General features: G+C 41.9%; 1 protein-coding gene across 4 annotated transcripts in view; it reads left to right on the forward strand.

The window, feature by feature from the left end:
* The window catches only part of OXR1 (oxidation resistance 1), a 385,387-nt gene that overhangs the window by 310,831 nt on the left and 46,905 nt on the right, over positions 1-27,651 (forward strand). For 2 of the 4 annotated variants that reach the window (XM_080909422.1, XM_080909424.1), the window contains exons 1-4: positions 10,750-11,021; positions 19,207-19,289; positions 21,740-21,847; positions 23,530-23,643. In XM_080909422.1, the coding sequence (XP_080765548.1) occupies positions 10,832-11,021; positions 19,207-19,289; positions 21,740-21,847; positions 23,530-23,643 (495 nt within the window). In that variant the 5' untranslated portion in view covers positions 10,750-10,831. Of the gene's footprint in view, positions 1-10,749; positions 11,022-19,206; positions 19,290-21,739; positions 21,848-23,529; positions 23,644-27,651 lie in introns of those variants that run through there. The other 2 variants (XM_080909421.1, XM_080909423.1) reach the window with 1 other exon arrangement.

The following is a 27,651-nucleotide window of genomic DNA, read 5'->3' on the forward strand; positions in this document are numbered from 1 at the left end:
ATGGGCTTGAAGGCAGGATCTTGTTTTATTGTTACACTCCAATGTGTTTACTGCTGAAGCAACAGGTTAGGAGCCCACTCATCTCCATGACTACCTTCCCTGAAGGGCGAGGATGGGGGAGATGTATAAAGGCTTCCATCCTACAGCATGAAACTGAAAACTTGGATTTCCACAGAAGATCAACAGAGCTAAGTTCTCCCCAAATTATACCTGTCCTCTTGTTTACAGTTTTCATTCTGTTTACTTACTTTACCTCATTTAAAAACTACATATCAGGGCTGGAGAGATGGCTCAGTGGTTAAGAGCACTGACTGCTCTTCCAGAGGTCCTGAGTTCAAATCCCAGCAACCACATGGTGGCTCATAACCATCTGTAATGGGATCCTATGCCCTCTTTTGGTGTGTCTGAAGATAGAGACAGTGTACTCAGATAAATAAGATAAATAAATATTTTTTTGAAAAAAAACTACATATCCTAAGACAGCACAGTTAATTTTTAATAATCCTAACCTAGAAAATCTCTAAGTATGATTAAATGTCATATAACTAAAATATGCAAGTATCTAAAATTAACATTAAAATAAGGCATTTAACATCTCACAAATGTTTTCCCAAGCTTAAGGCATAAGTACAAATATTTTATTAAATGAATATGGTAAGCTAGAACAGTATCAAAAGACCTACTGTAGATGCGAGAGGAGAAAAACCCAGAACGAGAGCAGACAAAAAAGGTCTGAAATACGTAGAAGCTGGGAGCACACCTTGGCTGTGGAAGGCACTGGCAGACACATTCATGCTCTAGTACAGCCATGGGGAATCAGCAGAAACCGGAACTGGAAGGGGAATTAGAATCTTTGCCTTTACAATAGAACATTCCTCCCTGGGGATTCTGAGCACCTGGTTCCTAGACTCCTTTGCTTGGTTCTCACAACTCTAGGTAGACATGGTAATATTCTTGGTGCTCATTCAGTGGAGTGGAATTGATCCAGAAGCCACCTCAATCCAGGTATTTGAGTATTTAAGGCTGTCATTATGGAATTATAATTACAACCTTCAGGAGGTTGTAAAAATACTACAGAAATAATTCTATGTTAAGTTGATGTGAATTATTGTGACCTAGGTTTTATGATTTTTTTAATGATGGTATTGCCAGGTCTCTGTTTTGCTTCAGTCACATGGAAATGGTCTTCGGAGAAGGGTGGGAACTGATACCTGCTGTCTCAGTCGGGGTTTCTACTCCTGCACAAACTTCATGACCAAGAAGCAAGCTGGGGAGGAAAAGGTTTATTCAGCTCACATTTCCACATTGCTGTTCATCACCAAAGAAAGTCGGGAAGCAGGTCAGGAAGCAGGAGCTGATGCAGAGGCCATGGAGGGATGTCACTTACTGGCTTGCTTCCCCTGGCTTGCTCAGCCTGCTTTCTTATACAACCCACGTCTACCAGCCTAGGAATGGCACCACCCAAGATGGGCTGGGCCAGGGATGGCTCCACCCACAATGGGCTAAGCCAGGGATGGCTCCACCCACAATGGGCTGGGCCCTCCCCCCCTTGATCACTAGCTGAGAAAATGCCTTACAGCTGGATCTCATGGAGGCATTTCCTCAACTGAGGCTCCTTCCTCTGTGATAACTCCAGCTTGTGTCAAGTTGACACAAAACCATCCAGTACACATGGTAATGTTCAGAATTAAGAAGAGCAGTTATTTGGTGCATAGTAAGGATGGTAATGATTTTTACTGCAGGCCAAGTCACCAGGCCCATTCCTGTTCCACTGAGTGTCCATATTAAAGCTTTGATGTCCTAATCATACTTATAGTCAAATAAGTTACTGTCTTCTGCTTCTTTGTCACATCTCATGTTTCCTATGTGACAAGAGGCATATGTGTGGGCCTGACTGTGGACAGAGAAGCAAAAGGCTTTGCTTATTTAAAAGGCTGGGGAAGCATTTAAAAATAAAAGAACAGTTAAAGCCAAGGGTAACCGGGGTTTGGCTCCATACCATGCTAGGCTGTGGCTTCACTGACAGGTCTTGACACAGACTGGGAAAGAGCTGTTTTCCGTTTTCCCTGTTCTTAATGCTGTTGGAACATCCCTGCCGAGGGTCTGCCTCACGGCTTCTACCAGGGCCTCTGCTTCTCCCATTGATTGCTGATGCGTCTATGCCATAATGGTTGCTAGGCACATGGTCTGACGTAGCCCGACTACTTGAGGATCCGGTTCTTCCCTGTGCTTATTAAAGTGCCTAGCCTTTTGATGACACCATGAACTTCATTTTACCATCTTGTTTAAAGATTCGCCACCATATGTACTGTGCTCAGGTACTTCAGTTTGAGGGGGTGGGGGGGAAGGTCTAGATTTTTCTCAGAATGGTTCTGTCCTGCTTTCTGATGAAATGCCATTTCTCCTCCAAGATTCAATCATTTTCTCGGCATTAGAAAGCATTCTGAAAAATATACTTTTTACTTTAAAAAAAAATGAGGAAAGCCATGGGTCTATTCCTAATAGTGTCCTTGAGCCAGGCAGGATGCCAGGAGAGTTATGAATAGAAAAGTCATGTGATATTATCAGCTTTCCAAAAAAAATAGTTAAGATGTGAGCTTGAACTGGGAGAGCCCGAAAGAACGTGACTGACAAGGCTGGGAGCCGAGGAAGGGTCACAAAGATTAACCAGGACCTCATCGGACAAGGCACACCTACAAATCAGGGGACAGTTTCTTTAAACTAGAAATAACACAGAGGGAAAATTTGGAAATTACGAACCAATGTACTTTGGAGATACCGTTCTGATGATTTTCAAATGATTGATTATATCATTTTTTTTTTGGTATAATAACAGATTCAGAGTGATTTTCTAGTTTCCTCCCCTTTCTTCCTCAGGTTTCCAAATCTGTCTTAGTTGACGGTCTAGGGAGTCAGCTCAGTGGTACATCACCTGCTAACATGCATTAGAGACACACAGAGCTTTACCTACAGATGCCTGAAAATAAAAAGGGGTTATTTGAAAGTTTCCTGTTTAAGGGTCAGTTGCTGATACTGTTTAACAGTAGACAATGTGTCTTCTGAGTAATGGTGTTTGGGGACTTTAAATTCTGGGGTATCTGTTTATCAACCAATCATCTCAGTACACACACACACACACACACACACACACACACACACACACACACTGCTCCAATGAGCAAAACGCTTTTCCATGAGTTTTTTCACATCATAATTTTTGCTAAGTAAATGTCATACAGTGGATACGCTGCAACTCACAACACAGTTCGATAGACTACAATACACTCAAAATCCCAAAGCCGTATCACCAATTGAGTTCCTCTAACATGCTTTTGTATAAGAAAACATCAGTATAAATAAACTTAAGTAAATGGATGAAAGGCGACGGGTCTAGGTACACACGCGTTCACACCAGTGCACACTTATGTGTGCATGTTTTATGTATAAAGACACAGGGTTCCTGGAGGGTACAAAAGATGCTGTGGACACGTGATTTTACAAAGAGGTGAAAACTTACCACCCTATAGTTCCTTATACTCCTTGAATTTTTGTTGTATTCGGTGCACTTCCTCTTCCTTTAAAAATGTCAGTGAAATGATGATTTCAATGAGAGAAGCTATCACTAAAGAAGAGACAGTGTAGCTCTCCTTCTCTAAGAGTAAGATATGGCTATTGTGTTGGAGACTTAAGGCAAGAGGGTAAAATTTCCTCTCTGACTGATACAAACCTGCATTACATTTTTCACAAGTGACTTTTTCCTGATTGGAAACTCTGCATATATGTCATAAATATTTTTTTTTAAATTGAGCTCCCAAAACACCAATGTAATTAATGGTGCCTTCCCCGTTTATTTTATGTCTGTGTATGTCTATGTATGCTGTAAGCCACATGTGAGTGGGTACCCTTGGGGGCTAGAAAAGGGTGTCAGGGCCACTGGGACAGGAGTTTCACGTCGTTAGGAGATGACCATTGAGGGTTCTGGGAGTCGAACATGGGTCCTGGAAGAGGAGAAAGCTTTCTCACCTGCTGAGCCATTTCTTCAGACCTCGTATTTGCTTCCCATACGATTACATAGGGTAGCATGCAAGATAAGAATTGTTGTAAAAAGTTATAAAATAACACCTTTACTAAGGCTCTAATATCCTTATTCAGGCAGCCATCTACATGGAAGGAATGTGTGTGTGTGTGTGTTCAATATTTGTGAGAGGGTAGGAATTGTTCTTGAAGAACTATACACTTTTTCAAAAGAACAAAGTCCTTCACTGGGACCTGTGACTCCCAAGTTAAGCTAGACTTGATAGCTGGCAAGCCCCAGGGACCTGCCTGCCAGTGAAGGAACTGGTATTAAAAGTGTGCCACTGGGCCAGCTCTTTCAATGGATGGTGCAAACTGAACTGAGTTCTTCCTGCTAATATAGCGCACACACACGTTTCCACTGAGCTATCTCCCCAGGCCTGCCTCACGTTTTCTTCATCAATCTTCCCAAGTTTTCTGTCTCATAGGTAAGGAGTCCAAAGGACAGAGAGGTTAGGTCAGTTGTCTCTTGCTGGGAAGCCAGAACCTAAGGCCGGCTTAGGGCCTGTGTCCTTAAGGCCATACTGTATTGTGAGCCGTGTGTACTATGTCTCAGTGACCTTAATTGATATAAAGATTACCCTTGCAGAGAAGGAATGGATTGCACTCTTTGCAGAAAGAATGAGTGATTAAGAAATACAGCATTTTATCTTAAATATGTTTTGGCCAGAACTGAGTTACAGTAATCCAACATTGCGCAACCTCACAACTTCCTACAAGACAGAATAGCCTCATTGAAATATTTTTTTATCTTATGAAAACATTTTAATAGACTATGTATACATACTCTACAACAATAAAAATTCAGTCTCTCCCACTTAACCTAAGTTACTGGAGCCAGAAAGCAGCAAGTTAACTTTTTCCCTGCCTTTTCTCCTTTTGATGCAGGGAATTGAATTGAGGGCCCCATATATTGGGGAAGTACTAAACCATTGTGCCCTATCCCCATCTCTGGAGATACACTCTGTGTGTGTACGTATGTATGAACACATGCTCACAAACCTTGTGTGTGTCTGTACATTCACAAAATGTGTGTGTGTGTGTGTGTGTGTGTGTAGACATAGTCTCAACTAGTGGTCCAATCTAGCTTTGAGCTCATTTTGTAAGAGACAGACAGATTTTTAACTTCTTAACTTCCCATCTCAGTCTCCCAAGTAGCCGAGACTGCAGTCTTTAACCCCCAGGACTAACAAAATGTTCTAACAAAATATTTTTAGGTGGAAAAGTATAATTTGTCCCATTTTCAAAAATGGAGGCACAAGATAGGAAGTGTTTTCAACCTTGCTTTCCTCGATCTCTTTCTCATTCATACACACACGTGCTCGCACACGCGCACACACACACACACACACAAGCGCACACACACACACACACACACACACACACACATTCCCCCCCACCCCCTTTGAGTTAGTCCAGACTGGCTTCTGCAATCCTACTTCAGTTTCCCAAGCTGCTTTTACAGGCACATGTGAATTGAATCCATAAGTATCATCACCATTTAAAGTGTTTCCAGTATTTTCCTATTGTAAACGGAAAACCATCATTTCAGACATGACTAGGAACTATCGTAACAAGTGTGTTTACGTTTACTGAATTGAAGGGTATATGACTGTAGGTTTATGTTAAGGTGACACATGACTGGACAGCAGAGAGGTAGGTGGGGAGAGGTCTAGGAAAGCGGAAGAGGCGGCGGTAGTTGGGGATGGGCAGAAGATGAAAGCCTATGTGTATGTCCCTCTCCGTACATCTTTAGCTTGATGAGGTTGTTATGATTATTTCTAAGATTTTTATGGGTTTAATTTATCTCATGTGGATGGGCAGTTTGTATCTTTGTTGGTTGTGAGCTTATTGTGTAGAGGGTTTGTGGATTGAGAATCTAACATATAAACCTGTTTTATGAATTAATGATTGTGAAGCCATGTTTCTAGCGGGCAGTGGAGGAAAATGAATAAAAAAAAACAACACACTGGGGTGGTTGTATCTACCCCGGACAGAAGCAACAGGGGCGGTGGAGTGAGCCGCTACTGAGTTCTTAGAGGCAGCATAGACCACCAAGTTAGAGATCTACACAGTGCCTATGGCTCCCTGGTACTGGCACTAGCGCAGGTTAAAAGGTTCCTACTTTTTAATATTTACCGCAATATATGACTTTATATGTGCAGATTCTGTGAATGCCCTTTGCAGGAAGTTTATGCCCACATACCTGTCATTTACAAGAATCAGCAGTTTCACTGTTACCAAAAATGCTATCAAAGCTCTCTTTAATTTCACTATCCCAATCAAAGAAATTGGCATTTATCATTCGCTTTCCTTAGGTTATCTGAGCTTTGGGCATCAATGCCAAGAGTCCTTTTCATAGTTGTTTCTTTGAACCATATCGAGTTCACATGTGTGCTTGGTATGAGGGAAGAGTCAAGCAGCTACCAGTCATGCCAGAGCTGTTTGTTGCAGACAGTAACCTCTTCTCCCTTCCCCCACACATAAGATGGCTCCGGCATCCTTGTTGGAAAACAGTATAGCATACAAAGTTTACTTCTTAATACTTAATTAACATGATATATGTCCATTTTTGCACCAATATACAATTTGTAATCTTATATTATCTTTAGAAATTGGGAGATAAAAGACCTCCAGCTTTGTTCATTTCTTTAGTTTCTTCATTTTAAATCGGTACTTTGTATCATGTTGAAATATAATATGAACTTGAGTATAAAACTCTTTCCACTACTGCAAAGAAAATACTTGGATTTAATAAGAAACGTATCAACAGGTAGATTAGAACGTGTAATTTTAATATTCTCTTGTATATATGCAACTGAAGTATGTCAGAAACTTAGATACAGAGATGGTCACATTATTAATAAGCATAAAATCAGGAAAAACCTCAAAATCCAAGTGACAGATGGATAAATGCGGCCTCTGTCTAGGGGAGCATTATGTGGTGTTCGGATACATCTGAGGTATGAGACAGGCCCAGAGGTGATCCACGAACTCAAAAAAAGATGGGCCTCAAAGATCAACACTGCATAGCTTCTTTCTAGGAGTTGTTTGTGAACGCAAGCCCATTCACGGGATATTCGGGCTGCTCAGCACAGCAAACAGAGCTGGGAGTCTAACAAACAGGAGGCTCATTTTCACAGGAACATTTAAGGATGGTTTTTAATGGTGTTTCCTTAATTTGTATGCTTTGAACAGGTGGACTGTATGATATGCAAATTAGAGAGCAGCACGGATACATTAAATGAGGTAAAAGGTAGCCTACAAACAAATATGGTAGGCAAGGCCAGATCTTTTTCCTTTTTATTTTAAAATTGGTTATTTTACTTATTCACATCTCAAATGTTGTTCCCCTTTCTGGTCTCCCCTCTGCAAATCCCTCATCCCATCCCTCTCCCCTTTGCATCATCTATGAGGCTACTCCTCCACCCACTCACCCATTCTGGCTTTACAACTGTAGCATCCCCCTACGCTGGGGCATCAAGCCTCCACAGGACCAAGGGCCTCCCCTCCCACTGAAGCCAGTTAAGGTAATTAATCCTCTGCTATATATATAGATGGAGCCACAGGGCTCTCAACTATTTGGTTGGTAGTTTAGTCTCTGGGAACTGTGGGTTGAGGGGGGGTCTGGTTAGTTGGTATTGTTATTGTAAACCCCTTCAGCCCCTTCATTCTTTCCCCTAACGTGAGAAAGAGCCTCGAACACATTGGCACAGGGGAAATTTGCCTGAACAGACACCAATGGCTCAGGCTTTAGGATCAACAATTGACAAATGGGACCTCATACAATTGCAAAGCTTCTGTAAGGCAAAGGGCACTGTCAATAGGACAAAACGGCAACCTACAGATTGGGAAAAAAGATCTTTACCAAGCCTACAACTGATAGAGGGCTAGTATCCAAAATATACAAAGTACTCAGAAGTTAGGCTCCAGAGAACCAAATAACCCTATTAAAAATGGGGTACAGAGCTAAATAAAGAATTCTACTGAGGACTATCGGATGGCTGAGAAGCATCTAAAGAAATGTTTGACACCCTTAATCATCAGAAAAATGCAAATCAAAATGACCCTGAGATTCCACCCTAGACCAGTCAGAATGGCTAAGATCAGAAACCTGAGGCAAGGATGTGGAGAAAGAGGAACACTCCTCCATTGCTGGTGGGATTGGAAGCAAGGAAAGTTTGGTGAAGGACAACAGAAATTTATGTTGTTGACCTAGGGTAAGAGAGGACTCACAGGCTGGACTGTCCCAAAGAAATTTCCAGCCAGACCGAAATCAAAAGTATAGCTTAGGGGGAGGCAAGGACAGGAGTAAGGAGCTCTGAGTCCAAACGTAGGAAGGAACTCATGAGAGATAAGAGAGGAAAGCGGAAGCAAAGCAAGCATCCATATTTGATGGCCTCTGCATGAGTCTCTGGGTCCTGAGGAAGATAAAGTAACATCTGGGTAATGAGCTTGGTCCTTCAGCACAGGGGACAAGAAGGTGACAGCACAGAAGTATTAGGGCTCGTCTGAATTTAAATCAGTTTAGTCAAGCGTTCAGCCAGTAAGGTATACAGTTTGTCCAGCAGCTCTGGTCTTCTGTGACAGAGATGAAGAATGGGGGGGTGTGGGGGCTAACTTCTTGTAAAATTGTATTTAAAACAGCAGAAGGCAGATTCGGACTGTTTGCAAAAATGGGTGGTGAGAACTCAAATACTATTTGCTTATGCTAATCCCAAAAGCAAGAACCTTTAGTAAGACAATAGAACACATACCTTAGAAAAGTAATTCCAGTTTTATCAAGATTTTCCTTTAAACATATTTTGGAAGTACCCTTTCTGGCCTCCCCCCTCCCTCCCTTTCTCTACCTTCCCCCTTTCTCTAAATTTGATTGGTAGGAGGCACAGGTTGGCTTTGAGAGTTCCACCATGGCCCATTGGAGACTCCGGGCCTGTGCCTAGCAACCCTGGCTCACCTGCCTATGCTCTCGGAGAACTCTGGGAGGTTACTGAACTGAGTAATGCCTTCTACTGAAGTGTAATTTTCACACATAACCCAGACAAACTAGCCTTAGGATGTTCAAAGGAAATAGTTCAGATTTATTTTACATAGTCTAGAGTCTAGAAATCCAAAACCAACAAGAGAAGATTTTGTCGGCAATGGCCTGATCTAGTTACAGACTGTTTTATCTGTGGATCCTCATGAGGGTTCTGGAAGGATGCATCTATAGGGGACTAGTCCTGGTCCAGAGGGTCTCGACCTCATGATCTCTTGTGGGGATTAGGATTTGAACATCTTAGATTGGAGGATCACAAACATTGTCTTTACAAGGCCTAAACAATATATCCTCAAGAGTAGTAAATCAAACAACACTTCTGAACATAAGGATGCCTGCTGAGAATGCAATTTTGTTGGCCTCTTTGTCCTGAGCACTGTGAATTAGGCACTCTGGGGAGCTGACCACACATTCTGTTTTTAACCACATATGAAGTTGATGCTGGTGTTAGGATCCTGGAAGTTATTCAATCAAGGGAGAATTCAAACTGATAATGGTGAAGGCATGGGGAAAAGATTTGAAAGTCACTAAAGTCAAATGATTTAAAAGAACATTGATCAGAGGGCAGGAGCCCCAGGAGGAATTATCTTTAGCACTAGGTAAGTTGACAAATAGTTGTCCATTTTCTGGACTCCATTATTCAGAGTTCTTAGCGTCTTAACGTCCTAAGCAATTCACAACTTCTCCTCAGATACTTTAAGATACTGGAGATTCCAAAAAAAGAGGGCCCATTTAATTTGTGGGAAAACTAACACAAGTCTAAACAGACAGAAAAAGATTAAGCAGACCTCCCACCGGAGTAGCAAGCACGGGTGCCCCAAACTCACCGATCTTTCTCAGATCTGTTTTCCACCTAAAAGGTAGATGTGTTCATCCGAGCCTTGGCAGGATTGGCTTCCTGGGGTCAAATTTAGCTTTGGCTCATAAACTCCCAGGGAACCTGAAACATGGACACTGCATTCTTTAAACTCTGGATGCAGCCTCAGCATTCACAGAACCCATCCCTCCACGCTTAAAGATCGTCTTAAAGGTGCAAGTTTTTGTATGGTTTATCCCCACCCCCACCCCCAAACACACACACACACACACACACATACACACAGACACAGTTTCCAACACCATTACACACACACAGACACAGACACAGACACACACACACACACACAGAGTTTCCAACACCATTTGCAAAAACTTTGCCAGGCTCTTGAACTTCTGAACTAGGCTCTTGAACCAGCAGAGAGTCTAAGCTGCGAGCCCCGCACGGCCCGGTGGAGGAGGCCAGGGGTCCCCTCTTCCGCGGCGGTGCAGAAAGTCCGGCTGGGTCCGGGACGGGGCGGGGCGGGGCGGGAGGGGGACCGGCCGGCTCCACCGCGGCGGGACGGAGGGGGAGGGCGGCTCAGCCCCGCACGGGAGACGGAGAGCTCCCTGCGTTTGTAACCTCGGGTCTATCCGGGAGGAAGAATCGCGGTGTTTCTGCGTTAAGCTCTGCCCGGGATCCGAGTTGGCGCAGCGACGGGAAGAACTTTTTGGGAACTTTGCGCGTCCCCGCGCTCCCCCCGACGCGGCGGCGGATGGTCCAGTCCCGGGCCAGAGAAGGTGGAGGAGGAGGAGGAGGAGGAGGAGGAGGAGGAGGAGGCCCGGCCCGCGCCGGTCGCCTCGAGGCGCGGAGCCGCCGCCCCCGGGGTCGCCAGGCTGGGGCGGGCGCTGTCGCGCGGTGGCATGGACTACCTGAGCGCGTTCACCGGCAAGAGCGGCCGGCTGCTGCGGGGCACCGCCAGCCGCCTGTGGGGGCTCGGCGGCGGCGGCGAGGCGCGGCAGGTGCGCTTCGAGGACTACCTGCGGGATCCGGCTCCCGGCGACCCGGGCTGCGGGCTGCGGCCGCCGTCGCCCGCCAGCCCTGAGGCACCCGGTGAGTCCCCCGTCCCCGCGGCGCCGCTCCGACCCCCCGCGCGCGGACGGGCACCGGGGCCGGGGAGGCGGCGCCTCGGGCAGGTGTGCGGTGGCGCAGGTGTGCGGGGGACCCGGAGCCGTGCAGCTGCGCGGTGGCCCTTCCTGTCCCCGGGGCGGGCGCCACCACGGGCGGGCCACTGGTCCCGAGTCAGGGTGTGATCTTCCCCTCTCTGCCTCCTCCAAGCAGTGTGACGTCCGCCTAGTTAGACTTCCAGAACGCCGGGTCTGCGCAGCCTTTGCTTTTTGGTCAGTGGGGATTTTTATTTTATTTTATATAATATATATATATATATACATATATAATAAATATATATTATATATAATATATATATATTATATGTATTAATTTTTGTTTCTCGGTGCGTGCCAGCTGCTAAGGCCGCTTTCCTAACTTTCACAACAACAACGGAACAAATGGCACTTTTGTAATCGGACGCGCTTCCCTCCTCTGGGGACCGACGCGAGTTTTGCACCACCGAGTGTTTTTCTTGAGGCCCGAAGGTGGAAAGTTTCCTCTCGTGTTTTGTGTTTAGCCTCTGAGCCTTCTCTTCCACCGCGGCGATTTTGGGCTACTCTTTTTAGAAAGTTGTAATGGCACAGCGCCGATCGCTTACCCGAGAACTGTAAGGTGCTGCGTGTGCATTCCGGTGTAATGCCTATGCTAGCTTTTCCAGCCTTACTGGCTTTCTGTGGGATAGGATATGTGTGTGTGTGTGTGTGTGTGTGTGTGTGTGTGTGTGTGTGTGTGTGTGAATATATATTTATTTATATATGTGTGTGTGAATATGTATATATGAATATGTGAATATATATGAATATATATATATAATGTGTGTGTATATATGTATATGAGTGTGTATATATGTATATAGTGTGTGTGTTTATATATATATGAATATGTGACTATATATGAATATATATTTATATATAAATATGTGAATATATATGAATATATATTTTTATATATGTGAATATATATGAATATATATTTATATATATAATGTGTGTATATATGTATATATATGTGTGTGTATGTGTATACAGTGTGTGTATATGTGTATGGTGTGTGTATATATACACATATTATGTATGCATATATATATGCACACACACATACACACACACACACACACACACACATATATATATATATATATATATATATATATATATATATAGCAGCTTGTCTTCATGTGTTTGTGGATGCTTTAAAGGTGGCTATGTGAGCAGCTTGGTTTTAAAAGTAGAGAAAAATCACCAAGTGCATAAGCTTTATTCGTAACCCCACACCGCTGTTTCTTTTGGAGCCCTGGAGTAATGAGTAATCATCATGTGTGTGGGTATGTGACTTATGCTTTAAGGAGACTGGACTTCTAAAATCTAGTTTCAGCGTGTTCCTTTAAATATATCTTCCTTTACTTTGCTCATTTTGTCCCCCCCCCCCCCAGAACTCCTGGGGAATAATTTTGTAAAGTTACTGGGCTGGATTAAGAATAATTTTAAAGTCGAGGGCAGGAATAACTATAGAAAACTATACTTGAGAACGTTTCGGTAAAAAAAGAAATTTAAATGCAATTCAGTTTCCTACTTGAGGAGAGTTGCTATTGGTCAATCTCTGGATGGGCGGTTGTAGAATGTGTGGGGCTACCCCGCTGGAAAGGGATGTAGTTGATATCTAACAGGTACACGCACGGACATATACGGACCTTTCATCTTTGAACATACATCGGGCACACCGTCAGAAGCTGTAGGAATGGCTCTTCTGTTGAAACTGCCTCTGAGTTCCTTCTGCATTCTCATGTTCTTGCTGCCCCCCAGCTCTCACGGTTTAAAGAGGCCCTGAGTTGTCTTTGGGTGGTGTGACCACAGTGAGTTGGGTGGGTTCATTCAAGCTTTAACTTGTGAAAGAACTTAGGAAAGTTACCAAATCCCTCTGGGCCTGAATTTCCCTGTTTGTGAACGTGGCTAGACTAAACTCTCTCTGGTTCTCAGCTCTGGAGTTTTCAACCATTGGGAGCGAAGCTGGTGGAACAGATCATCGAGAGGGCTTGGGAATAGCATGCAGCCGTTAAAAAGACCGCCCGTCTAAAGTTACGATGCAGAGTTCTGAATACGGCAAGAAGTCTGATTACTCCCTGCCTTACTGAGGATACAGCCGAGGCAGAGCCACTGACTATCGTGCACAGAGTGACTGTAGCTCCCTAACATCTTCCAGATTTTAAGGGCGGCACGCGTGCACTTGTATATAACAAACGGCACTTTAAAGCTTTCTGAGCAGTCCTTGTTTAAAATGAGAATCTCCTTCTTTGGACCTTGCACTTGGGATTGGGCTGGATAGAGAGTCCTTTGGCTTCCACTGTCCTTTTAGATAGGCTTTTGGTTTGTTTGTGGCTGTTCGTTTGTTTGCTTGTTTTTACAGCTTACATTTCTACATACCTGTCTTTTCTTTACAAACTGAGTCCTTTGACAACGTTTCCTGCTAGAGACACATTCTCAGCGGCTGTGTGCGGCCTGGAGCCTGTTTCTTGTCCGGTTCTTGCTCCTTTAGTCCCTCCCGTTTCGATAATGCTGGAAAGACTAGCGAAAAGTCAGCTCACACATTCCAGTTCACACAGCCTACAAACAGCCCAGTTACTGGGCTGCCAGAGTTGCTACTGCCTGACTCTTGTGGCGGGGCCCTCCTTAGTCAGGTTTTAGTGTTTGCTGACTTTTGAGGTGCATCTCTGTAAGAAAATGGTAATTGAGAGACCTTGGAGGCACAGTAAGGTGCTAGTCAGAACCGTTGGTCTCCGTAAAAATTACAAAAGAAGCAGTATAATCCTACCTTTGATCAGATTGTACATTTGTACCCACCTTGAACACGCTTGCTGATATCAACTTTCATGGTACAGCCTTTAAAAATGTTGACTAACTCACATTCTTGCTCATTAAATACAGTTCAACGACTGTGACAAGTTTAAAGTCTTAAATGAATGTGAACCTCAGCTTTTGTCAAAACTCAGTTCTTCCCATTCGGTTTTCCCGGTTGCTGACTGGGTCTTTAAATAGCTCGGAGTAAACTCTTCTTCATTTACCTTTCAGAGCCTACAACACTGTCCTTGGCAGTCCTTATTTTAAAATCCCAACCTCTGGGCCTGTAGCACTTGATGAATGAAACAAACAAAATCAAAACAAACAATTCTGCTGGACGTTTACTTTAACATTTACTTTAGCTTGTCTCTATCAGTTGGATTTGGAGTGGCAGAGGGGCGTGGTTCACTCCTCACAAATATCTGCAACATCCCAATTCCTGGTGCCTCTGCTAACTGGCCTGAGAGAAGGGAGCAGGGTTCCTTGTCCTATACATCCCCCTGGGCGGGAAAGTCAGAGAGGATTGCGGAAGTGTGAGTAGTGATGGAACCGGTTAAACTACATCCAAGTTCTGATCTCAATAGTGAGCGGTGTTTGTAAGCCTCGAAAGTGGACCATTGGTCCTCTTGGTCCGGTCCAGCTGCAAACTGTTGAACTGGATATGAAGGAATTCCATGTTAGTGGTACGTGTATGCATAGAGCGGATGAAAGATGGCGGGGTAAAGGGGGTGGGTGTGTAATGGCCCAGAGCTTTTGAATGATCGCTTCGAAAATTGAGCCTAACTAGCTTTGCCTGTAAACTTGGGTTATTGGATTTTCTATGTGTCCTTTGGAGAGTTGAAATGGTTCACATAACTGCAAGGGTGTTTAATTTGAGGAACCAAATATATAATATATATACATACATACACACACACACATTTTGTTGTGTTGGATTTGAACCACAGGTCAGTGAAAATAGATTCCGTGACATGTACTTTTGCACTACTTCATTGAATATTTTCAGGCTAATTGGCAGCAGGTAACTGAGACAAGAGGGAGAGCCCCCCATTCAAGGTCCCTTTGTCTACTCACCAGCCGACTTGGCAAAGCCCCCACACTGCTACTGCATGATTGGTGCTCCTCTTACAAAGGGGACATGTTTTAAGAAGACGTATGGATGTCAGCGACTGCTAGGTTTTGTCTACCAGCAATTAATCAAGAGTAAAATGTAAATCAGTATAATACAAACATATGTTTATAATATCATTCTATATCAGTATAAAAATGTAAGTATCCGTACAAGAAAGATCAACCTGATTGGACATTCAGGAGAAAGTTATTTCTGATTTTGTGCATATTTTATGAAAAACTCTCTAAGATAGCAGAAATAACTAAAATAACCACCCCCCAAAGAACCCTTATTATCCTTTAAGACTCCAGTTTCAAAACCCTTTTTTTTTTTTTTTTTGTCTAGTCAAATAAATATCTATGTGATGTGTGTACCTATGGATATGCGGGATTTCTTGTGGATTCAGTTGACAGTGTATATGGAGGCCCACGGTTGATGCTGGGTATCTTCCTCCGCCTCTCCAGAGGCAGCCTGTCCCAGACCTCACGGTTTCTTTCCTCAGGATCTTCTGTCTCCACTCTCCCCACAGCATGGGATTGCAAGTGGGATGCGGTACCTGCCAGGCCTTGGCATGGCTTCTGGGAATACAAGCTCATGTTGTCACACTTGCCAGCAAGCATGTCTTCTAGCTAAGCCACCCCACCCCCAGCCCTTCCAAAGGTCTGTTTGCAAACACTCTGACGAAATCTGCAGTGATGGTGTAACAGCTCTGTATATAGAGGGAACAATCCGAGTATGCATTATCTCAGGGTCTCCGAGTGGAAAGCAGGTTGGGGTCTTTAGATTTTAAGTTACAGAGTGTTGATTATATACTGAAACCTCTAGACTTTGTAGCAGTGGAAATGCTTTTGTGGTATTTGTGGTTTGCAGTGTGACATATTATGTTAATATGGCAAATAAGTATTTTAAATGTGATGATTTTGATTTTTTTTTTTAAAAATTACATTGAGAAATTTGGCTTTTGGCTTTATAGCTAGATTTTTTTAAATTAGTATTTTCACTTTGTGGTTGTCTGTGACAACAGTCACAAGCACCGGAGTCAGTAAATAAAATGCCAGCTAAGGCGGAAGGAAAAACTCAAGGCTCTTTGTTCAAGAGTGATCAGAAACTTTACTTAGGATCATCACACAGTCTTAGGGACCATAGAAGTGGGCATTCTCGTGTTTCCGGATATACCTGGGTAAGTGAACCCAGGATGATGGGAAACAGACAAAAGGCTAGGCAGGAGTCATCAGACTGGGCATGGGGGGGGAATCAGACTTACTGGGCCACTGGATGATGGAGAACCAGCTGAGCTAGGGGAGGTGTTTAGATGTGGGACATGGGCGACGGGGGTGGGGAGAAGTGTCCTGTTAAACTGTTAAACTGACATAGCAGAGTTCTAAACTGGATTTTAGAAGAAGAAGAGCACATATAGGCCTTTTTTTTTTTTTTTTTTTGGTGGAATTGATCTATCTATAAAGATGCTATACATTCTGAAGACTGCACTTGTAAATCAATTTAACCTGAACGTTCAGAGACGATCGTTGAAATGGCGTTGTTACTGGAGCCTCTTCTAGTAGAAATAAATGTAAAATGACAGCTGGTTAGAAAAGAGGGCGGGTCTTAATGAAGGATTATGGTTGTCTCCTGAGAGCTTATTCCCAAGGTGTGTCTGATTTCAAAGCAGTAGCCAGTTGGTATTGCTAGAACCTTACTCATTTTTACTTGGAACGTATTAAATATGACGTGAGCTGTTTCATCTGCCGTTCTTTCTTTTTATAACCTGTCATTCACTCATCGTTATTTTCACGATTTTTGCATGTTTGTAATATTCACAATTAGTTTTAATCGAGCACTAGTTTATATCATGCTTCTCAGATCAGTAGAGCCCTCATTTTGATCAGCCTGCTGTGATTTAAGTCTTACGGTACTGAGTGACAGGCTCATATGCATGCAATCCAGACACCTCACTGTTCCCTCCAGTAGGTTTGCTTTTCATGTATGAATTATTGAATACCTCCCTGATATTTCCTGCACAGTGATTTAACCTGGAACAGAAATAGGCATTGGTCTGTGGGCCTGCATACACCGTACGCGGAGTGATCTTTTAGGACTTCCAGCTTTTCTCCAGGGTTTGGGTTGGTGGGGGAGCCACCTGTGTGAGAGCCATCGCTGAAAAGAAAAGCTATAAAAGGAAAAGAAAGCTATAAAAATGTCAGCTCTAACTTAATCGCTGCGAAGACGTATTTCTGTCCTTCCTTTGGAGGAAGGGAGTCGTGGCCATGTCTGACATCAAGGAATGATCAGATCTATTTTATATTTCACCGCAGGGAAGGCCAAGACAGTGAAGTGACCCGAGGGCTTAACTTGCATTATATTTTTGGCGCCCTCTGTTGTCCACTTACGAAGCAGCAGAAGTAAATTTTCTATTTAAGATGTACAATTATTATAAGACAGTCTATTCTCTCACCCAGGAAATTAATTATGTGTTTCAGACATATGCAGGGGGGTTAAGAGGATATCCTGATGGACGAATTAACATTCTTAGGAATTTTTCGCATTTTTCACTCCATATGGAATACAGGACCGTGCCAGCTTTTCTACAGATAGAACGTACTTAAGCATGTAAACTGTCACTCGGTCTGGTACTTGGGGAGAGGTATCTCACTATGATTTAAATTTGGGAGTCACTAGTTAGTTGTCTGTGGACCTCAGCATCTTTGAGTATGTTTGACACGTTCAAGGGCCTTGTTGGCAGTGCCCCGTGACTTCTCTTTGTCTTTTGCCTGTTGTTTACACTTGACTTTTAACAGCCTCTCCACTCTGAGTTCATGAGATACTCCTGTGTTTGGGCTGTAGAGGAGCATCTGTTTTTGTGTCTGCCACACTGCCCTGATACCTTTGTGGTGTATACACTGTAACTCTTTGTCTAACCTTTATTTATGTGTTTCTTTATGGGGTGTGTTGGTGTGTCCCCTTTGGTGTCCCAGAGATGGAGTCACCAGACATGGAGACCTACCTGTACCTGCTGAGGTATTTCATCGACCCACATCTTGACTTTCCCTGTGGAAAGCTGTAAGAGTAGGGGGTACTAGTTTAAATTGTGTCTGAATGTGGCCATTCAAATTGGTGCCTTGCAGGCCCTTTGTCCCGGACTAAAGGGAACTTGTAGAATGCAGCAAACAGGTATTTGGGAGGTTAGAGTTTAGTGGCAGGGATTAAAAACACAGGTGGAAAGTTTTAAAATATAGCAAATGAAGTGACAATAGAAAGTTTTGTAATTAATTGCAGTTGGTTTTGCTTATCAGGAAGTATTCGGGAAGCTTTAAAGAGTTCTAAATTGGCTTTGGGGCAGGGGGGATTTAAAAACTGTTTAGTATAATTTAAACTAAAGTAACTAACTGATCTGTTGGTTACAAGTAAATAAATTCTAGCATGGTCAAAGTATCAACTAGGTTCAGTTAGTGGGAGAACCAGGAGACATGTATTTTTCTAGGTTATTTTAGTTTCAGAACTAATCATTTTGGAGAATTATAGTTTTAATTTTGAGTAAATACAGTACTTTGGTATGTTTGCTATCTTATTTAAGTCTAAAACTTTGAACTAGTACTTCTGGGGGGGGGGGTTCATGTTAGTTGTTTAAGATGTTTATAGGGTGATATTTTATCACATTAGTACATGTCTTCATTGTTAAAGGGAGAATAGCTGAGAAAATTTACAAAAACACAGATTTCAGACTGAAGCCAGTGTCTGACTGTTGCTGACAGTAAAGGTTTATTTGTTTATATATTTTATGTAAAAGAATACATGTATGTCTGAACACCAGAAGAGAACACCGGATCCCATTACAGGTGGTTGTGGGAATTGAATTCAGACATTTTGGAAGAACAGAGACCCTGTTGCTGACAATTAGAAGAGCCACGTGAAATACCTTAATGAACAACTAAAACACAATTACCATTCGATCTGAAATGATGTATTCTCATACAGAACCATAGACTACAACTCTGTCTTTATTGCCTATAGGGAATCCTTCAGTATGTGTTAATGGTCTCTTTCCTAGACATTACTGAATAATATTAGTGATAGAAATGCCCCCCCGAAATTAGTGAGGTTTATGTCTGGCTGTGAGCTTCCTCCTGGAGTTGTCACTACTCCAAAAGGAAGTGAATCTAACAGGTCTTTTCTTCCTTCTTCTTAGACACTGGCCAAAAGAAGACCCTAGACAAGAAAGATGGGAGAAGAATGTCCTTTCAGAAGCCTAAAGGAACTATTGAATATACTGTAAGTTTCTTCGGCAGAAACAATTTCTCTCTGTAATAGTCTTACCAAAGGCATTTTCTTTTTGACTGCAAATGAGTCAAGTATTGTTAATTACCTCACTTGAAAAATACGACTTTTTTTTGTATGTCACTTTCCTTAATAGTATTTCTTGGATTCCTAATTGCATTTTATGATTTGTTTTTCTTACTGTATTCTACAAAGACAGTAATCTGGAAAATTAAATTTAATATTAACGATAACTTAGAGTTCTTATGCTTTAATTTTATTAGATTATGCTTTTAGGAAAATATTTACCTTTTTAAGAATGAGCTCTTAATTGAGTTCCCAGCAGTGCTACCGTTGGTGCTAATGGCCGATGGGACCCTTACACACTAGGCTGAGTATTGAGTTTTCTCAGCTGTGAAAGCAGGGTTTCTGCTGTTCTTGAAACAAGCCTCAGACAGTGTTGGTGTTTCTCATTTCTGGTTATGGTGGACAGCTGAGATGACAAATTAACTTTGGAGTGTGGCATTTCACTTACTTGCAACGTGAACATGATTAAATGGTGCTAAACATTTTGTAAAACAAATATATAAATTCAGATTAATTTTGTTGCTTTGTATTTTTCTAACATAACTGTATTACTCAGTATTATACTGTATGTATATACACTCATATATTTTGCCATATATTAGATTTTAATGCCATTATAAGCCTAAATTATGCATGTTTGTGCCTACATTGTTGGAATGAGCAAATGCATTCAAATAGCAAAGGTTAAGTAATAAAATTAAGAATCTTAAATGTTTTGAGATGTTAGATATATATTATGCTATAATGATGTAGTTTTTGATGTCATGATTATGAACTGTATAATTTTCCTGGTTTTAAATTTAGGAATTTGCCATTATTGGCATGTAATAAATAAGGTGCAAAATTAAAATAAGAACCATTTATTATGGAGTGAGGGGAGGCCATTAAAAAAACAATTTTTTCTTTATAATTGACTCTAAAAACTCACATATTGACAAGCGATCAATTAGACATCTAAGAGATTTTTTTTTTAGGTTCATTTTTTTTTATTCAACATGTCAAATTATAAAAGTAAAGAAACATGAATTTGAAAGCTAGGTAAGATATGTTGTTCTATACTCTGTTTTCCTATAATCTATAAAACAAGTAATGAAGTCTATCAAATCGTCATATCACACACACACACACACACACACACACACACACACACACACACACACACACACTGCAGTTTTTATTGTAAAATCACTTTAAATAGGAATTAGGATGGGCCATAAAAATGTTATACATGCATAGTGTCTGAGAGATGGCTCTGCTGGTAAAGTACTCACATTGGGAACATGGGGATTTTAGCTCAGGTCCCTGGGACCTGTGTAAATTCCCGGCCTGTGTGCCTTAGTCCCAGTAGAGGGGTGACAGAGGGTGGCAGGTCCCTGCAGCTTGGTGTCCAGCCAGTGTAGCTTAATCACTAAGCCTGAGCATCAGCCGAAGACAAAATCTAAGATAGAGAGCCATCGAAGAAGCCACTGGTCATTGACCTCCATCCGCTGCAGATGCAAACGCTGCATACACATTTATACACATACATGATATTTCGATGACGTTGTATACCTTTCTAATAACGTATTTTCCAGTTACTAAACCCATCGACTTGCAAGTGACCTGCAAAATAATCAGCTTCATTATGGACTCTTCATCCGTATGTGGCATTATAGACTTTATTCTGATTGCTTTCTCTTCCCCAAGCGCCCCTTACCTCTTCTGGCTCATTCCTCTCCTCCCTTGAAGCAGTCCCCCCATGTCTTCGTGTCACATGCATTCCTGTCCCCCTCTCTTCGCACCTTTCCCAAGATCCCTTTCTCCTCTCTACATCATGACCTATGTCGTAGATTTTGCTTGTCCTGGTCCTCCCTTCCCACTGTCACTTTCTATTTGGGAAATTGCAGCTGTCTTCCATCCAGCTGTTTCTAACGCGACTGTGATGAGGGTCTGCGTGTGCACCAGAGGCACCTTAACTTTAACCTAGCTCCACGAAGCTGGCGTTCCAGACTGCAGTGGCAGTCAGCCTTGGGACTGGGGATCAGCATCTAGTCTCTGCAAGAGCAGTTGCAGCTCTTACCCCGCGAGCATTCGCTCCACCTCAGTCCTCTCAACGCTTCTGTAAAGTGAACTCGCTTTAAAGCTTGTACTCCGTAGTTGGAAACTGAGTTGTTCAGCATGGACTGCGGTTGACAACACATGTTAATAGACATGCTCTCTGTCTTAGTAGGTTGAGGTCATTGTAGAATGTGATATTTAGAGTTTTCTCAGAAATTATAGTTTATGGATCAAATGTAAGGTTGATTTCAAGAGGTATTAATATTGCATAATCACTCAATCTTATGATTTAATTTTTCTGTTTTAACTGATGAGAGTAACCTGTTTTTCATTTTAAACAGGTTGAATCAAGGGACTCTTTGAACAGCATAGCCCTGAAATTTGATACCACACCCAATGAACTCGTTCAGTTAAATAAGCTATTCTCCCGAGCAGTTGTGACTGGACAGGTATTGTTATTATTTAAATATGTTGATGTTTAAAATTATTAAGTTAAACATAGTCATTTTACATAGTTCACAGTGCCGAAAATATGAGAACAGTTTGTGTGTGTGTGTGTGTGTTCTGGGAACAAATCCTATTAGCCGGATAAAAGTATGAGTTGTATCTATTAATTCCCTTCTTAAAACAACTGAAAATAATTGTAAGTTATGCTTGAAGTAAAGTCCTAAAAACACTTAAAGCAGTTCATGTAAATTGACAGAATTCCGGTACTTTTAAAGGTAAACTGTTCTTCCAACTGCAACCTGCTTTCTACATGGAAGCAGTTAAAAAATTGAATCTTGCAGAAATAGTCTAGCCTTCGTCAGGGGATTTTGTTTGGATCTTTAAGCTTTTCTGTGATCCTTGGTGTATTTAAGGAGAGAGCTCTCAGAACTTTGCTTGTCTGTGAGACGCACAGTATATATTGATAGGTGGTTTAACTTGTTCCCCTTGTCTGTGATGATACACAGTATTGATAGGTGATTGTTTTAACTAGCTACACAGCAGGGCTTAGCATGTTGCTACTCTTACCACTGTGTAGTGAACAGTTGTGTGTATCTATTTTAGTAATATTCCACAGCATGAATTCTGTATATAGTGATGTTGGGTTAAGGAAATATGTACAACCAATTTCTCTAGTTACTGCCTTTGAGATGAGCAGTAATTGAGCATGATAATATACTAATACAATAATTGAGTAATTTAGTACTGTAATACAGTAATACAATGATTAATTAATTTAGTACTGTAATACAGTAATATAATGATTGATTAATTTAGTACTGTAATATAGTAATACAATGATTGATTAATTTAGTACTGTAATACAGTAATATAATGATTGATTAATTTAGTACTGTAATATAGTAATACAATGATTGATTAATTTAGTACTGTAATACAGTAATATAATGATTGATTAATTTAGTACTGTAATATAGTAATATAATGATTGATTAATTTAGTACTGTAATATAGTAATACAATGATTGATTAATTTAGTACTGTAATACAGTAATATAATGATTGATTAATTTAGTACTGTAATACGGTAATATGATTGATTAATTTAGTACTGTAATACAGTAATAATGATTAATTTAGTACTATAATACAGTAATACAATGATTGATTGATTTAGTACTATAATACAGTAATACGATTGATTAATTTAGTACTATAATACAGTAATACAATGATTGATTTAGTACTGTAATACAGTAATACAATGGTTGATTTAGTACTGTAATACAGTAATATAATGATTGATTAATTTAGTACTGTAATACAGTAATATAACGATTGATTAATTTAGTACTGTAATACAGTAATACAATAATAGATTAATTTAGTACTGTAATGCAGTAATATAATGATTGATTAATTTAGAATTGTAGTACACAATAATTGAGAGGTTTTGTTCTGTATTATGTCAACAGCTTATTTTAATAACCACTTCTAAATTAATTTGTTAAATCAATTTAAAGTGTTTCGTTCTTCATGCTTGTTATGATATGCACCATTCTACTCTTTTAATCTGAATTTTTCTTTTTATTGCTGAAGATCACTATTAAATAATGTTTGCGTATAGAGCATTAATTGGTCATTAGTAATTTTTTTGAAGCTGTATGTGAACACTTTCTTCCAGGTTTTATACGTTCCTGATCCCGAGTATGTCTCTAGTGTTGAGAGTTCCCCATCCCTAAGCCCCGTGAGTCCTCTGTCACCGACGTCATCTGAGGCTGAATTTGATAAAACCACGGTGAGTACTCTACCTTCCAGCCGTTGCTATGTAGAAATCACAGTGTCCCTGCTACCCGACGTGTGTGCTCTCTACGTTACTATGGCGGAAGTGGGGGTTCATGCTCTCGTTCAAGTGCTTAGCTTGGAGAGAGAAACCTTCGGCGGTAATGGTCCAAGAAATGTAATCAAATGAAATTTAACTTTTCATGGAATTATACTTAACAAACACGAGTTAAAAATCATGTCCAGGTTAACCGTCTTCTGGAATGTGTGTGTGTGTGTGTGTGTGTGTGTGTGTGTGTGTGTGTGTGTGTGACATACACATACATGCACACTTACATGAAGACGTGGTAGGAGGGACACAAGGTTGTGTAAAGGGAGAAAGATGGAATGCTCTGGACTAGAAGCAATCGTAAATCCAAATGACATGTCCTCCACCTCCAACTGGCGAGTCCGGTTCTGAGAGCAGTCTGTAGCCCAAGGTCGGGGTGGAGTTTGCTCCTTGTGCTTTCCCGGGTGAGAGCATTTTGCATTTCCGAGCACTTCAGCTTTTGACAGTGAAAGTCAGTCTGCATTATATTTACTGTCATTGATAACAGTGGAGGCCAGAGTTTTATGATGGATATTGCTGACTAATAACACAACGACAAGCGGAAACTGTTCCTGCTGTTCAGCTGGGGATGTGCCAGGTTTGGTACAGAAAGAGAAATAACAGGACAAGTGTAGTCAGAGGGGGACTTAGATTGCGCGTCTAGCCTTAAACGTAGAATCATGGAGTAAACTGTAGCACCTCTTCTAACTAGGAACCTATGAGATGACCTTCATACCACATCTCTACCTCCTGGCTTTATTTGGAAGCTTAAAATAAACAAGGAGATCAATTGGGGGGGGTGAGGGAGGGAGGGAGTGTGAGCAGGTCCCCCCCCCAGGGATGCTCATCTATACTTTGCTATGAAAGATGGGGAGAATAACAAAGTCTTGTGTGTGACCCCTTAGCCAGAGTTACTCAGCTGCTTTCACATGTGGTCCAGAAAGCATCCCTTACTCTGAGTAGTGAGGAATTGAAGAGCTCTTGAAGCATTCACCAGGGCACTGCATGTGTAGTTACAACACTATTTTGAGGGTCGTTTAATAAGTTATAGTTAATTTTTTTTTTGCCTAAAATTAAATTTACTATGGAACTAAGGTAATTTTTCTGTGTAACTTTGTATATCGAAGGCGATTATATTTCTGCATTATAATTGCTGTTTGTCTCCTGCGCTGTTACGTTTTTAATAGTATATATTCTTAGAAGAAAAGATAGTATATTTGGATGTTACCTTTGATTAGATATGTTGCCCACCAACATCACATTGAATCATGTCTGTTAGATTTTCTTCTGTGTTTATTGTAGACATTATCAGTATTTCCAATAAACATTTATTGGCTTCCTGAATATCCAGTTTTGTGTAATACAGTATGTATGAGACTCAAATCCTGTATGTATAGCCTTGTTACTATTTAAGTTTTTACTTATGTTTTTAAATAATTTACTTCACATAGAAATATTATCTTTGACAATTTAAACATCTAAACTATTCATTTTATCCACACGTGCGGGAAGAAACATAAGGGACCATACAGTAAAAGTGGTGAAAGTAGATATTAACTAATTTGCAACTTGGGTCCAGAACTTTTTATGTTCTACGTTAATTATTGCTTTCTACTAGAAGTCGATCACTCCGTTCGGTAATTAATTTCACCCACAGAGAGGAGTGATACTTAGCCGTTGTCATTGGGTATGGAAAGAGCTGCCACGTTCGACCACTTTCAGCCCTGGAGCTGGTCTGTTGCTCTGATAGACACTCACAGCAGAGGGGTAAATGGCTCACACTTCCAGGTACTAATCTGTCACTGAGGGCAATCAGGGCAGGGACTCCAGGTGGAAACCGGAAGGAAGAACTGTGAAGGGACACAGCTCACTGGCTCGGTCTTGGCCTTATGCTGGGCTAGCTCTCAAACACAGCTCAGAGCCACCTGTCCTGGGATAATGTCACCAGGATACCGGCCAGCTGGATAGAAAGAATCCTCTACTGCAGGGTCCTTCTTTCCAGGTGACGCTAGCTGTGTCAGGTTAGCAGTCAACAGCGACAGGGACGGACTTCACCTTCTGTAAGAACCAGGTTTGGTTTTGTGCACCTCTGGCTTCTCTTGTGCGCTATAAGTGTACAGTATGAAAGGCTGAAACTATCTGGTGGTGAGAGGCAAAGGGAGGGTGTTTAGGTGATACTGTGCGGAGGTGGGGTAATAAAGTGGGAGTATGTTCACCTCACGTAAAATACCTCACAGCATAGTTGGTATAAAAGTGGGAGCCAAACATTAGAATAGCAGTAGAAATAGAAGCACAGTATAGTAAGAAAAAAGAACTCAAAACTGTTAAAGGAACCTAGAAAGATCAGCACGGTCCGAAGAGAGGGAAGTGCGAAGGCAGCAGCAGAGTTCCTGCGTCGTCAGTGCCTTCGTCCAAGGGATTGGGATGTGCTGCTGGTGTTGCTGTGGTCCCCCTACTTAATCCCCCACCTCTCATCTCTATCCAGAAGTGCCAGAGCATTATTTGCTTTGCAGGGTTTGTAACATCTCCTTTAGAACCGGAACTGAGACACGTACTACGTCACCATGTGATGGAGAGGAGGGTTAAATCTCACAGTCTGGGTCCTGGGTTGGATTCTTAACTTCCTGCCTTAAGTCGCGGTACCCTCGCTGTGAAGAGACACCGTAACCACTGCAATTCTTGTAAAAGAGCTGCATATAACGGGGGCTTGATTGTTTCGGAGCTTAGTCTACTCTCATCACGGTGGGAAGCATGGCAGCCGGTGTGGCACGCATAGTACTAGAGAAATAGTTGACAGCTATGCCCTATCCAAAGGCATAGGGAAGACACCAGACTTGTCCAGGGCTTTTAAAACCTCAAAGACCACTAGCGGTGACACACATTCCCCAACAAGGTCAATGCTTTCACACAGTGCTACACCCCGGTGACCAACAGTTAGTTTAAACACATGAGCCTTCGGGGGGCCATTTTTATTCAAACCACCACAGTACCTCAAGGGTTGCCGTAAGTACCTGTTGCACGGACGAACAAGAAGCAATACTGCGCAGCGGTATGTGATTCAAGATGAGAATACATGTCACAGCTTGTAGGGACTAGAAAGTTCATCGAGGTAAGAAGATGGGTGGGGGTGAAGTGCAAGCTTTTCTCAGAGCTGGCTGCTGGTCAGAAGAGTGATAAAACTGCACAGGCAAAAAGTACGGCGTGTTTCTTGCGGAACTCAATAGCTGTGGCTGTCAGGGATTGTGTTGTGTTTGTTTTTTGATTCCTCGAGGGCAGCAGAGAGCTTCAGCTCTCCTAGAGGTGGCTGCAGGCTGTTGTGAGTGTCCTGATTTAGGTGCTGACAGCGGGCATGTGGTCCTTGGGAAAAGCAAGCTGCTCCTGTAGGCTTTCCTAATGTGCCTTCTAAATTAGTTACCTTTTCCCACCGCCAGTGCTGGTTTCCTGCTCTTTCCCTAATAGAAGGTCACAAGTTGAGTGTTTATAAGAGTGGAAAATTACTGTCCTCCAATTCTGAAAACCAGAAGCCTACATTCTAGTGACGCGTAGGACCATTCATTACATTCTCCTAAAAGCACGGGGCCAGTCCTCTGCTTACCGAGCAGGCAGTGAGTACCAGTGCTGGCTTGAAAATGCTTCGCTCCAGTGGCTGCCTTTCTTGTCACGTGACCTGCTCCTTCCTGTTGAAAGGGCTCGGCTGCTTTCATATGCCGGTTAAAAAACATAATTAACCGAAGAAGACCAATTTCCGTATCACGTTCCCGTTTGGGGGTCCTGGGACTTGAAGTTTGTGTGTATCATTTTGGAGACACAATCATCACCTAATAAAACTTCAAGAGAATTATAGTTTGTTAGCTTAACTTTAATATTTATTGTATGTTTTAGAATCACCTTTACTTTTAAGAAAACAAGGACTCCAGCATAGGTTTTTGTCTGGGG

The sequence above is a fragment of the Micromys minutus genome (assembly GCF_963924665.1).
Source record: "Micromys minutus genome assembly, chromosome: 33".
NCBI classification, from domain to species: domain Eukaryota; kingdom Metazoa; phylum Chordata; class Mammalia; order Rodentia; family Muridae; genus Micromys; species Micromys minutus.